This window comes from Mycteria americana, chromosome 14, assembly GCF_035582795.1.
Source record: "Mycteria americana isolate JAX WOST 10 ecotype Jacksonville Zoo and Gardens chromosome 14, USCA_MyAme_1.0, whole genome shotgun sequence".
NCBI lineage: Eukaryota > Metazoa > Chordata > Aves > Ciconiiformes > Ciconiidae > Mycteria > Mycteria americana.
Genome location: NC_134378.1, coordinates 15,447,371 through 15,458,775, shown reverse-complemented (window position 1 = coordinate 15,458,775; position 11,405 = coordinate 15,447,371). Strand labels below are relative to the sequence as shown.

Genomic DNA, 11,405 nt, shown 5'->3' with positions numbered 1-11,405 from the left:
GGGCGGGTAGGGCCGCGTTTTCCCCATCCATCACCCACGAGCTGGTGGGGTTTTTTTCTCTTTTTCTGTTTTTTCTCCTCCTCCGGTAAATACTTACAGCCCCATCAGCAAAATGGAGCGGGGTTACCAGGGGGGACGAAGCACGGCCTCTCCTTCCCCTCTGACACCTGGAAAGCGCAACATTACGTGCGCTGTTGGTCAGACGGCCCCCTGCCCCTCCAGCTTTCATAGGTTTGCCAGCAGGAAAGTCTCTGCCTCTGCTTTTTAAGGATTAGAACTGAATATGATATTCCCATCCAAAGAATTTAAGGAAAAAATAAATAGGAATCAGTATTGTTACAGCTTGGTTTAACTCTGTGGGATATAACTGTTGCCTTGCTGTAAGTACAAGAGAGATCATCAGGCTCCTTTATGGAAACAGATAATTACAATGATGGTTATCTCAGTCCAAAGCATGAGGACTGACTCACTTCAGGAATCTGAATGAGCAGGCGGAAGAGCTTTGTGAAGACATCGTTTGGGTGATTCTGTGACCGATAGCAGCTTGGATGCAGGCACGGCCAAACTTCAGGTCAGCAAAGGATGGAGGAGCTCCCGCAGAGCCTGACCAAGGTCATACATGGCCCTTGGGAAAGGTACCAGAGCTTCTGGGCTGCACCAAAAAGTACAGGGCAGGCATCTCCCGCCTGCTACTCCTGCAGCCAGCAGCCTGTAAATGCTCATTAAAATTAAGCCTGTAGCAGACTAAGGTTTAGCTAACTCACCCATCCTTCTCCTAACAGGAATACTTTGCAGGTCCCTGAAGAGCAGTTAGCTACTTAAATCAAGAGGGGTAACAGTAGTATTGAGCTAAACCTTAGAGAGTGAAATAGCAAAAGGTTCCTCCCACACTATAGAGACAGCTCCAGAAGAACGAGATCACCAGGGCTGACAAAAGAAAAAAAAAACAACCCATAAAATCATACTTTGTCCTTTGCTTCAGCATTTCTTCCTCAGAGGAAAGACATCTCCCCCAAAAGGCCTGTGGCATAGTCACACGCGGTCGCATAGACCTGCTACCAACAGAGAAAACAAATACAAGAAGCTTTGGTACAAGTGGAAACTGAGGGGAATCATGTGGAGTAACCACAGGGCTTAGCCTTCATCCAGTTGTAGGCTTTCCTCCCTTTATTTGGACAGGAAGCTGGAAACTATAAAGAATTTTTATTCACTCTGCTACTGTGCCCGTTTCCAGAAGAGGGAGCCAAGTCACGGTAAAATGCAGCCAAAAATCAAAACCATTGTTCAATATGTTTTTTTTTTAAATAGTGTAAATGTTTGGAGTTAAGTTAATTCGAGGCAGAAGGGGAAATGAGTGCTGATGTAACTAAGAAGTGAAATGCATATAATGAGCTTAGAAAAGAACTGAAGAGGTCTTGGGCATGCTACAGTAATCACAGATACAGAATAGTTATGAACTCATACACGTGTATGAGTTAATACAAGTCTCACTGCTGTGGGATGCAAGCACCTCCAACACAGACACTGCAATATTGGCTGCTAACTTACTAAAATGATGATTCAATTTGGAAATTAAGCACGTCGCACAAAGTTTTCTTTATTTGTTGTACTCTTCAGTTCCTCTCCTTGTACTGCTCAGCATCACCTCTTCAATGAACAGCTGCTTTGACCAATTTGTTTCTCATGTAAGAAGCTAGTTTCACTGTCAAAAATAGCTGCAGTTAAAAAAGTGTTTGAGTGTAACATCCATCATATGCACATAAATAAGTTTAAAAAGTAAAAACACAAGACATCATTCCTTTTACTGCTGCATAATTTTCTAGAAGCAAACCTCCCACCGAGCTGATGAAATGGCAAATGGAGTCAGTTGAGAAGATAGGTGCTGACTAAAGAAAATAATCTTATGCAAGAACACAATCTCCTCTAGTTTTTCCTGTGTTCACCTTATCTGTCAAAAGATTAAACCAAATAAAAGATTATTGGGCTAATATTGAGCTGACATTTACTATCACTGAAGTTTATCCAGACAATGGTTGTATTATTTGAAGATTTTATGAAGTTAAGCACAGATCAAGGCCAAGTCCTGAATGGGTGTGAACGCAGAAATAGGCACACCCATTCCACAAAGGACAATTGTTCTCTCCTGACAGGACAGTCCAACTGTAGCTTGAAAGCTCCCTGCCAACCAAGAGCAGTTTCAATGCAACTTGTCCCCAGTCTGAAGAAAATGCATGTGGTTTCTAGTGCTAAATAATGCAACTTTGCAAAACCGCTGCAGACAGCAATGTGCTGAAAAATAAGGAAATGATCAGAGAAGTTGACAAATTGAGACTGCTTCTAAGTGAAGAGCAACTCCCATGCAGCAGTTGATCCAGGGGGGTATAAGGTAGCAGCATGCTGTTGGAATCCCCGTTTAACAGGAGGAGCATGACAGAGAACACACAGGGCTTTCTGGTCCCAAGGTGCCTGATCATATCAACGTGCAGCCCAGCGCTACTTCGGCCAATCTTGTCCTTAATGCAATTATATGAAGGGAGGAGGTGAGAAGAAAAGAGTAAAAATAGTTTCTAGCACCTAGACGTGTCCATTGAGAAATACGAATCCTTTTGAGAGTGCTATTCATAAGCTTTGTGTTTTGTCTCTGCACAGCTGAGCACAGAAAGCGAACTAGCTGACGAGCAGGGCTGGGGACACCGTTGCTCATGCAACAGCTATAAACCCTACTCATCCCTCTTCAGAACATTGTAGGAGAAACAAATACTGACTGGTGACATCGCTTCTGGATGGAAGAGAGAGACCTACAGCGCAGGTCAGAACCCGTCTCAACTTGCTGTAGGCTAAAGGCGGATTTAAGGCAAAACATGACTCTGTATCCTTTTATATTCTTTGACATAAGTAACTCAAGGATGCTTTCAGCTGCTGTTGACAGCAGGAGGCCCCGTTACCCGTGAAGATAAGACACACAGGGATCACGCTCCAACTCAATTTAATAAGCTTCGTAACGAACTTGGACAGAAAGTGGTTTGAAATAAGTAGAGCAACACTCATCTACTAGTCAAGGAGTTTTTTAAGTAATGCTTTTAAGCTTATACTCAAGCATACAAAGCATAAATTTTACAAATTAAAAACAATAAAATCATCCTAGAATAATGTAATGGCTTCCACTATATGTACAAGGAGTGGAAAGGAGACAGAATTCTTTCCAGGTAATTTCACACATCTTAAATGCTACATAAGTGCTCTCCACATTCATTTCAATTTTTCTTTTAATGTGGGTGGAAGGAGCTGAAAGTGTTTCAATGAAATCATCTTAAAGAGAGAGACGTACTTCACCTGGTTTCAAGCTGTACATGTTTGCCTCTTCAAAAGTCTTGAGAGGAAATGCTTTACTTAAAATTCTGCTGTTAGTTTCTGTGCAGCAGCCTCTGTTTTTCCAGCTATACAAAGTTAAACAGTTTGGTAAATATTTCTCAGAAAGTACCACCAGTACTTCATCTTCATGGAAACCTGTTATCCCCCGCCCTTCACAAATGACTCCATTGTACAACAGCAGCAACCACAGTTCAGCTTAGATTTGACAGACAGAGAAGAAACATGGTAACAGCGAAGAGGGCAGTTATTGGGGAGGTGATAGGTTTTGGACAAGGAGAGAGATTTGTAGCCTCATCAGAACACACTTGATATACAGCCCTTCTGCAGAGGCATGTAAAACAGGGTATTTTACAACCCAACTTCCTCATGTCCATAGCATTAATGGAAAAAAAATCTTATTTGCTTCCCACAAAGGAAAGGTTGGGGGAGGAATAAGTGTAGTGCACCATGTTTAGTTACCAGATTTGTTTGCCACCGTTGAGTTTGGAACAAACCTTCTTACAAAAGTTATTTTCATATTGTTCTAAATTAAGTGGAACAAAATATGTATTTTTACACTAAAGCAAACTGATCAAAGTGGCATTTAATAGTATTTGTTAAAGTGGTTATCTAACAAAAACGGGCTAACAAAATCCCATTCATTAGTAGTCACCAAATAGGACATTTCTCATGCATATGACAAAAGTTCATTCGTGTACTGAGAGGTCTGTTTACTGTGTACAATATTTCCATAAATTATAATATGTTTCACAGCCCCTACCATTCAAGAATATTTCAAACAGATTATATATTATATTTGTATATGCAAACTATTTTATATACACTAATATAAAGATCCTTAGAAGTACCATTATCACTACCTTTATGCTTTCTCTAAAATGCATAGCTTTCGAATATTTTCTTGCAGTTACCAAAAACTTTACAGATTAAAGCTGCTTATCAATGTGGCATGTTCATAAAAACAAAGTGAAATAGTTCTATACTAATTTTATATTAAACCCCTTAAAAAACATGTTTATTTTTTAATGGGAAAAAAAAACAAGCTAGTGAAAATTCAAGTAATCTATGCTCAGTCTTTGCCCAAATACTATAAGAAATTAACGTAGCGTTCTAGAAGTACAGTGAACTTCTCAACCAGGACTGTAATACTGCATTTCTCATGGAGAAAAATGCTAGTCATGCCACAAAAACGCACCACTTTCCACTTCATCCGGGAGAAGCTTTAGATGAGATTTAACACCACAAGTGTCAGAACAGAGGAAAAGCTGATGAGTTATATATGAAGAAATTAGAGCTATTCCAGTTTTGTTTCTGCAGTTTGTTATTAAACAAAGTTACATTAACCATACAGTTTCTCACAAACTAAAAGTTATACATTGTTTTCAGACATCAACTGACTGGAAAAAGCCAAAAAAAAAAAATAAAAAAAGAAACAACCCACAACTACTAAAAGTTTGGTGTTAGAATAACCAGCCTGGGTGAAGGAAAGCCAGACCGCTGTTGTAGTTGGGGGGCTACTGATAGCTTGTTTGTTATGTATAAAGACCTCCATAACACAAATGCCTCGAAGTGGAGAACAGAACAATCAGTAAAAAATGGGAAATAATCATTTTGTTATATCCATCATCTAGCTTAACCTTGGCGCTCCGCATCTCTAACAGCTGCTTAACAAACAATGGTTTCCCCCCACAAAAAATAGCTACACAAGTAAACAGTGTTCACAGTAATGCAATCAGTAACAGGTTTTGTAGTTTCCATAAGTCAGGTGTATCTGCAAAGCTTTATACAGTTTAATGCGTAAGTATTCCAGTAAAATTAAGTGAAAACTAAGTTTCATTCTACAGGGTAATATCTACCATACAAGACTAGATTATGTACAGTATGGGACTGGTGTGACAACTGCCAGTGTCTCATGATGTTAAGCTATTTCACCCATCAGCTCGGTCTTTGTTCAGCAAATCTGTAATAACTTGATACACGGACCTAAAAATCTAAAGATCGATTTGGCAAGATTAGTGCTTACTGCCACTGGATATATACCAGTGTACAGTGCTGCAAAATTAAGTCGACCAGAACATCCCATACCCAGGAGATTACAATTTGTTGACTTGAAAGTCTGGACTTCACATGTAAAACATTAAAACTATAATCCTAACTGGAGTGAGGACAGCCAGTAAACAAATACAGGTGAAAATGAACTGCATCTCTTCAGAAAGGTATGGAAGAGTTGAGAAAATGGAAATTTCTGTTTTTAGACAGCCCTGCTCAGCTCAAGGCATAAAAACAGCCCAAGTAGCTCTAAAACTACGATTCTTATTCAGCAAGCATAAAGCCAGATCCTGCACAAGATGATGCATCAGAGGCTTCAACAAGCATCTCTTCCCCCCACTTAATTTCCTAACACAAGCATGTCTTTCAGCTTACAAACATCCAGTGGCCTCAAAGCTTTAGTAGAATCACTGCAGTGTCTACAGCTGCAAATTTAATATAGGGGGGAAAGGCCCCTGTTAACAAAAACCCTCAAATGCCTCTGGGGGCCATTTTGGTCATTTGTGAAAATTAAGAAAAAAACCTTTTTTCCAACAATACTCCTTCTGAAAAGATGGGTCACTGATCCATTATGAACATAGCTCTCACCATATAAAGCACCAAAAAGTCAGAAACAAGGAAAAAAAAAAAAAAGTCCTTAAATTATGATTTACAAGTTTGTACACTATTTCCTAAGCGAAAGGTTGACCTTACTGCAAAGTTTATAGATGAAAACTTGACCAGTTACTTTTAAGGGGAATGTATATCTGGCTATAACTTAAAGGTAGAAAATATTCACCGTTCTATATACACATTTCAAACAGGAGACAGTTAAACTTAACTGAATAGTTGCCAATATAACTCCATATTAACTCACTCGCCACTAAACTAGGCATCAGTAGCCAATTAGTAAGCTTGAGTTCTGTACTTTTAAAAATGCTATTTTTCCTGTCCTGTTTAATTGTTTTTTAAAAATGTATTATAGTGCATAGCCTAAGTCAGACTTTCAAAGAGATACAGCGCCTTTCAATGCAGTTTTTGCAGCATTTAAAAGGGACTTTTCTCCCTTCAAATTAGATGTTCATTGAAAAATCTGAATTGAGTGCTGTACTGTAGTAAAAATATTTCAGTCACAGACTGATATAAATGTATACTGTGCAGTACTAAGATTGTTTGATGTCCATCTGCACACGTTTTACTTGGGTTCTTCAATCGTCCCCTTGCTGAGGTCTGTCATTTTGGGATATTTCACTTTCTTCTGGTCCAGCTCGTTCTGAGCCCACAGTAGTAGTTTCAGTAATTTTGCCAACTTGGGTGTTGATTCGCGATTTTCGTAGTCTAGAACAGCTTGATTAACCTCACTCCATACCTGGAAAAGAAATACTGGAGTTCAGTAATAGTTTTCCTATGATTAACACTGCTAATGTCACACAGACATTGAAAAGATCACACCTAGTGTGCTAATTCCTCAGAACATGGCCAGGACAAAGCTCCATAGACTATCAGCCTGGAGAAAACAAGGAAGAAAGCCAAGTAGTTGAATACATTAACACCATTTTTTTTGAATCTTGCTTAAGAAATACTTCTGTTCTTTTGCACACCACTATATACATTTTTTTCTAAACATTTCAAAAATATTTGGACATCATTTTCACCACATACAAATAAAAGACATCAATTTCCTTTTGAGAAAGGACTACCTTCTGTCGCTGCATCATGTTAAGCAAGTCTCCAAATGGTGATTCTTCGGGATTATCAAAGGCAAGCAAAGCCAGCGTACGCTCCATTTCTGTCAGGCATTCCCTGCTCTCCTCGCCTTGTTCTGCTAATTGGGTCTGAGCAAATTCCAGAGCTGCTTCGGTCTCACGCTGCCGAATCAGTTCAATCAAATGCTGCTGCTACATATGAAGGACACAGCAATATTAGCTAAATAAATCAACAGATCTTCAGTATTTCAAGACTGTAATCTTCAGACATTAGTGTGTAATTTGAGACAAACACTAATCCATAATTTGACAGTTTGAGGTCAATTCTTCTCTATGTGTGAGACAAGGAGCAGCAGACTTGCCTACAAAATCTACTGAAAAAGGTAACCTGACGCTTTTGAGTAACAGGTTTTGAAAAGATGTGTTACTAAAGGAACTACTAGAAATTCAGACTAACAGTAATTGGAAGTTGGTAAGTCACAGGCCGCTGCTGCTGTTCTAAGTTTTCACATTACTAATTGTATATGATGATAGTTCCTGCACCATGCCACAAAGTTTCCAGTTGCTACAATATGTTGCCAATGAACAAACACTTGAAATTGCATCCATGTTCAGTCACAAACCTCCCAACATACTCATAAACTCTGCACTACTTTTTCCAGTCTCCCAGCAACATCTAAAACAAAGATAGTTTGTCACCTGTCCTTACCTGCAAGTGAAAGTAAAGATATCTGTTTGTATCTAACAATTCTGGATGGAGGCTGTTTATTAACGCAATGGCTTCTTGAATCTGTCCTTTCAATATCATTTCTCGAATTTTTATTCTTTCATCAAGAGTCTCTAAATCAACACTGGGTTCAATTCCAGACTCCATTCGAAATTTCTCTGCTGCTTCTTTAAAGCCCTCTGAAATAGAAACGTTTTACCTATAAAATATATTTTATGAAACACCTAAAAAAAAAAAATCAGCTTAAATGAAAAGATTTGAGTACAGCTTGTGCATTTTGGGGGTTTAAAGATTAAGTCTGAACTTCTGAAAAATTCTTATCTATTTAAGTAGGCATTTATCCAACAGGCACCTAACAGTACATGCTTAATTCACTCTTAACTCAAGTGCCCTCATTCTCTAAGGATGCATGCAACTTGTAGTCCAATACCTCTTAACTTGAAAGCTTGTTTTATAGAGCAGTGTAAATAGAGCAGTGTACTTATTACAAAATGGGATTTTCAAAATCACATTTTCAAAATTTGGGTGGTTTTGCTTCTCCCTCCAGGCCCCAAATCTGTTTACACAGACCTAGGCGTTTTACTGAGAAGAAATAGAAAAAGAAAATTAGTTTTACTTTCTCATACTAACACTTTTTTTTTTTTTTAAAGTTGCAACAGCTATTTTAAATCCTAAGTCATACTTTCATACACCCAAAAATGATTTACACCACTAAGATGCTCTTCCTTCATCCCAGAGGCTTCACCTACACACCAATGTAAACAGGGGTGTAGATCGGATACAGATGCCTCCGCCCTAGTATAGCTTACTGTGATGGTATGCATCATAATTGCTAGGGACAATTTCCGAGGGTTTTTGATTGTTCTAAGTATAAAGTTAGCCTATACGCTGAAGGGGTTAATATTTTTGGTCTCCAACTATTTTCACAGCAGTGCCCTTTTAGAGTTTATCTTTCTAGCCAGTTAAAACTTGCTTTTGATAGTTGTTCTGTGCAGCTTTCAGAGTGCTATTTAACAACTGCAACGTATCTTGAACTCTGTTTCAATGGCACAAAAAAGGACATAATACAGAAGTGGGTCGTGTTTGTTAACAGCATTCCAGAAAATACCTTCTTTTCTGTACCTTTTAGCAGAAGAGTTGAAGTTAATGAATGTCAATCCTATTGTGTGATAACTGCTCGGTCTCTGAATCTTAGTCAGCTTCCACTTCAGAGAACACAAGAGCAGTTGTACATTGCTAAGAGAAGCCAACAGCAATCACTGAATCCTTAAAGCCCTTCAGTTCACTCCATCTAGTAGCATATTCTAGCCAAAACTGTCTGTCTTGATAAAATAAGAGACATGCATTTAAGAGCCTCCTAGGATTACTACTCATTTTTACCTGTAACAAGGTAGTTCATGATAAGGCGGTTCATGTCTGCTCTCTGGATATGCAAGTTATTAAGTTTTTCCATCCATTCATCTTTCGTGATTTCATCAGGTTTTTCTGCATAACTCATCCTGGACTCTTACTACAAGAAAAGAAAAGCATCGCATCTCATTTAACACGATTCGAGAAGAAGTAAGTTTAATGTGTGTAAGCACTGTGTTACTACCATCTTGATATCTTTTTTATGAGACCTTTTAAATTAATAGTCCAAAAGAGACCCTTTTATCTCAAACCACAATTTTACATTTTTCTCCTCCTTGTTCCTGCACTCTTTCACATCTACAAGCCAGTCCCTAAAGCTGCTTTCATCAATTATCAGCATAAAAAATCCGAATGCCATCTTCTTGTACTTATTCTTAAACCCACTCCAAATAAATCTTGTTTACAAGTTATACAGGACACACAGCATCGCAGCGTGAAACAAGTGAATCAAAGAGTTTGACAGCTAGCCAGAAAAACTGTAACAAACCTTTAAAGCAAAGCCTACGTAAACAATATTTGCTTTAAAGTTTTCACCACAACTTAGGACAGCTACACATATTGTATAGCTACAAAGCTGTACATGATACGTTATCTAAAACACTTACACTAGCTTAGCTTCGCTGTCCCCAAAAGCACTCCTGTCAACACTACTAAAATGTTCTCTCCTAGTATTTTTCTCGACTATATTTATTTCAGATTTGGAAGCAAAGCGCTTTGCCAAAATTTAAGCCAACATTTAATCATTTCTACCTTCACGCCACGATCACAGGGGCAGCGAAAGGGGGAGGAGAGGCGGCAACAACAACAGCAACAGGCACCGCCACCCCTCTCAGACAAAACACGAGCGGCAGCGCGCCTTCTCAGCACCGACCCACTTCCAACAGGTTTTTCGTCCTCTAAACTATCGCCAAAGCCACACCGACCCCAGGAAAGTTTGAGAGCGGGAGGCAGGATCAGCCCGCGGCCGGCTGAGGGGCCGGTCGGTCCCCGGCCCCGCATTCACGCCGCTCCCAGCCACGCGGCGGGGGAACAGGGCTCCCGCCGCAACGGGCAGCGGCGGCCCGAGCCCCGCGCGGCCCCCGCCCGCCGGGGCACCCCGACCTTCCCCCGCCGCCCGACAGAGCAGCGCCGCGGCCCCCGCCCGCCACCGGCCCGCCGAGGCGCTGCCCCCGACCTGGCCCTCCCTGGGGCCCGGGCCACCGAAGCGCTCGGCCTCGCTCGCCACAGGCCCAGCGCCTCCCCACCGCCCGCAGCGGTCGACAGCAGGCCGACCCGCCGGGCCACGGGAAGGGCCCCGCCAGCCCCCGTCCCCCGAGGGCAGGAGTGGGCCCGCCGGCGCCATCTTACCGAGCGCGCCGCGGTGCCGGCTCCGACGCACGAACGCGGGCCCCTCGCCGCCTCCGCCAGGCCGCTGGCGCGCGGATCTCGCGAGAACCGTCCTCTCGGCCAATCAGCGCCCGGAGAGGGGCGAGAAAACGCAACCATAGAGTCGGCCCTCGGGCCAGAGTGTACGTCTGCCCGTGTGGGTACACCCCTCCAGTGGGGAGCGGGTACCATAGAGACGGCCTGGGGTGGGGGCGCCTCAGGACCATCGAGATTGGGCCCGATCCCGCCAGGGCGACACCACAGAGCGGGGGCGACCGCGGTGCGGGGCGCGCCGGGCTGCAAGATGGCTGCTCTGCCGCCTCGGGCAGCCGGGGCCGCAGTGCCCGCCCGTGGGGATGGGGGGCACCGGCGTCAGCGCGGCCGCTGCGCCGAGCAGGGTGAAGGGCCAGGTCTCGTCCCTTCCCTGCCTCCCCTCAGCCCCGCTTTGGCTCACGGCCGCAAGGCGGGCCTCGGGGCAGGGCCTGTGCTGCCTCCGCCATGTTGCCTCCCCCAGCAGTGGCGACCACCTCTGCCAGGAGCCGCCGCAGCTGCTCTGTGGCTCATATCCCTCCCAGACGCTTTAATAACGCCTGAGGTGATGGCGTGGACCTCCTTGGGAGAGGGACACCAACCCTGGCAGTAACAACCGCAGCAGAAATTGACTGATGGGCTGGTGCGCTCCCTGCGCCGGTGCGGTGTGCGTGGTCACCGCCGTGTGAGGGTGTAACCGCCCCTGCACGGCCACAGCGGGGTCCACAGCAGCAGCGTTGTTCTAGAGCTGTGCTTGGCGAGGGTTG

General features: G+C 42.7%; 1 protein-coding gene across 1 annotated transcript; it reads right to left on the bottom strand.

Annotated features, from left to right (window-relative positions):
* Window positions 1-3,936: 3,936 nt before the first annotated feature.
* GID8 (GID complex subunit 8 homolog) lies at window positions 3,937-10,743 on the bottom strand. The gene is made up of 5 exons (XM_075517032.1): window positions 10,591-10,743; window positions 9,214-9,343; window positions 7,816-8,012; window positions 7,101-7,298; window positions 3,937-6,769 (listed from the first exon to the last, which is right to left on the bottom strand). The coding sequence occupies exons 2-5, from the start codon at window positions 9,329-9,331 to the stop codon at window positions 6,596-6,598; spliced, it is 687 nt and encodes a 228-aa protein (XP_075373147.1). The 5' UTR covers window positions 9,332-9,343; window positions 10,591-10,743; the 3' UTR covers window positions 3,937-6,595.
* Between the last annotated feature and the right edge of the window lie 662 nt (window positions 10,744-11,405).

Coding starts and splice junctions, on each gene's coding strand:
- GID8 (XM_075517032.1), bottom strand. CDS start 9,331: ATGAGTTATGCAGAAAAACCTGATGAAATCACGAAAGATGAATGGATG. Junction 8,013..9,213: donor CATGAACTACCTTGTTACAG/GTAAAAATGAGT, acceptor TTTCTATTTCAG/AGGGCTTTAAAGAAGCAGCA. Junction 7,299..7,815: donor ATCTTTACTTTCACTTGCAG/GTAAGGACAGGT, acceptor CTTCATATGTAG/CAGCAGCATTTGATTGAACT.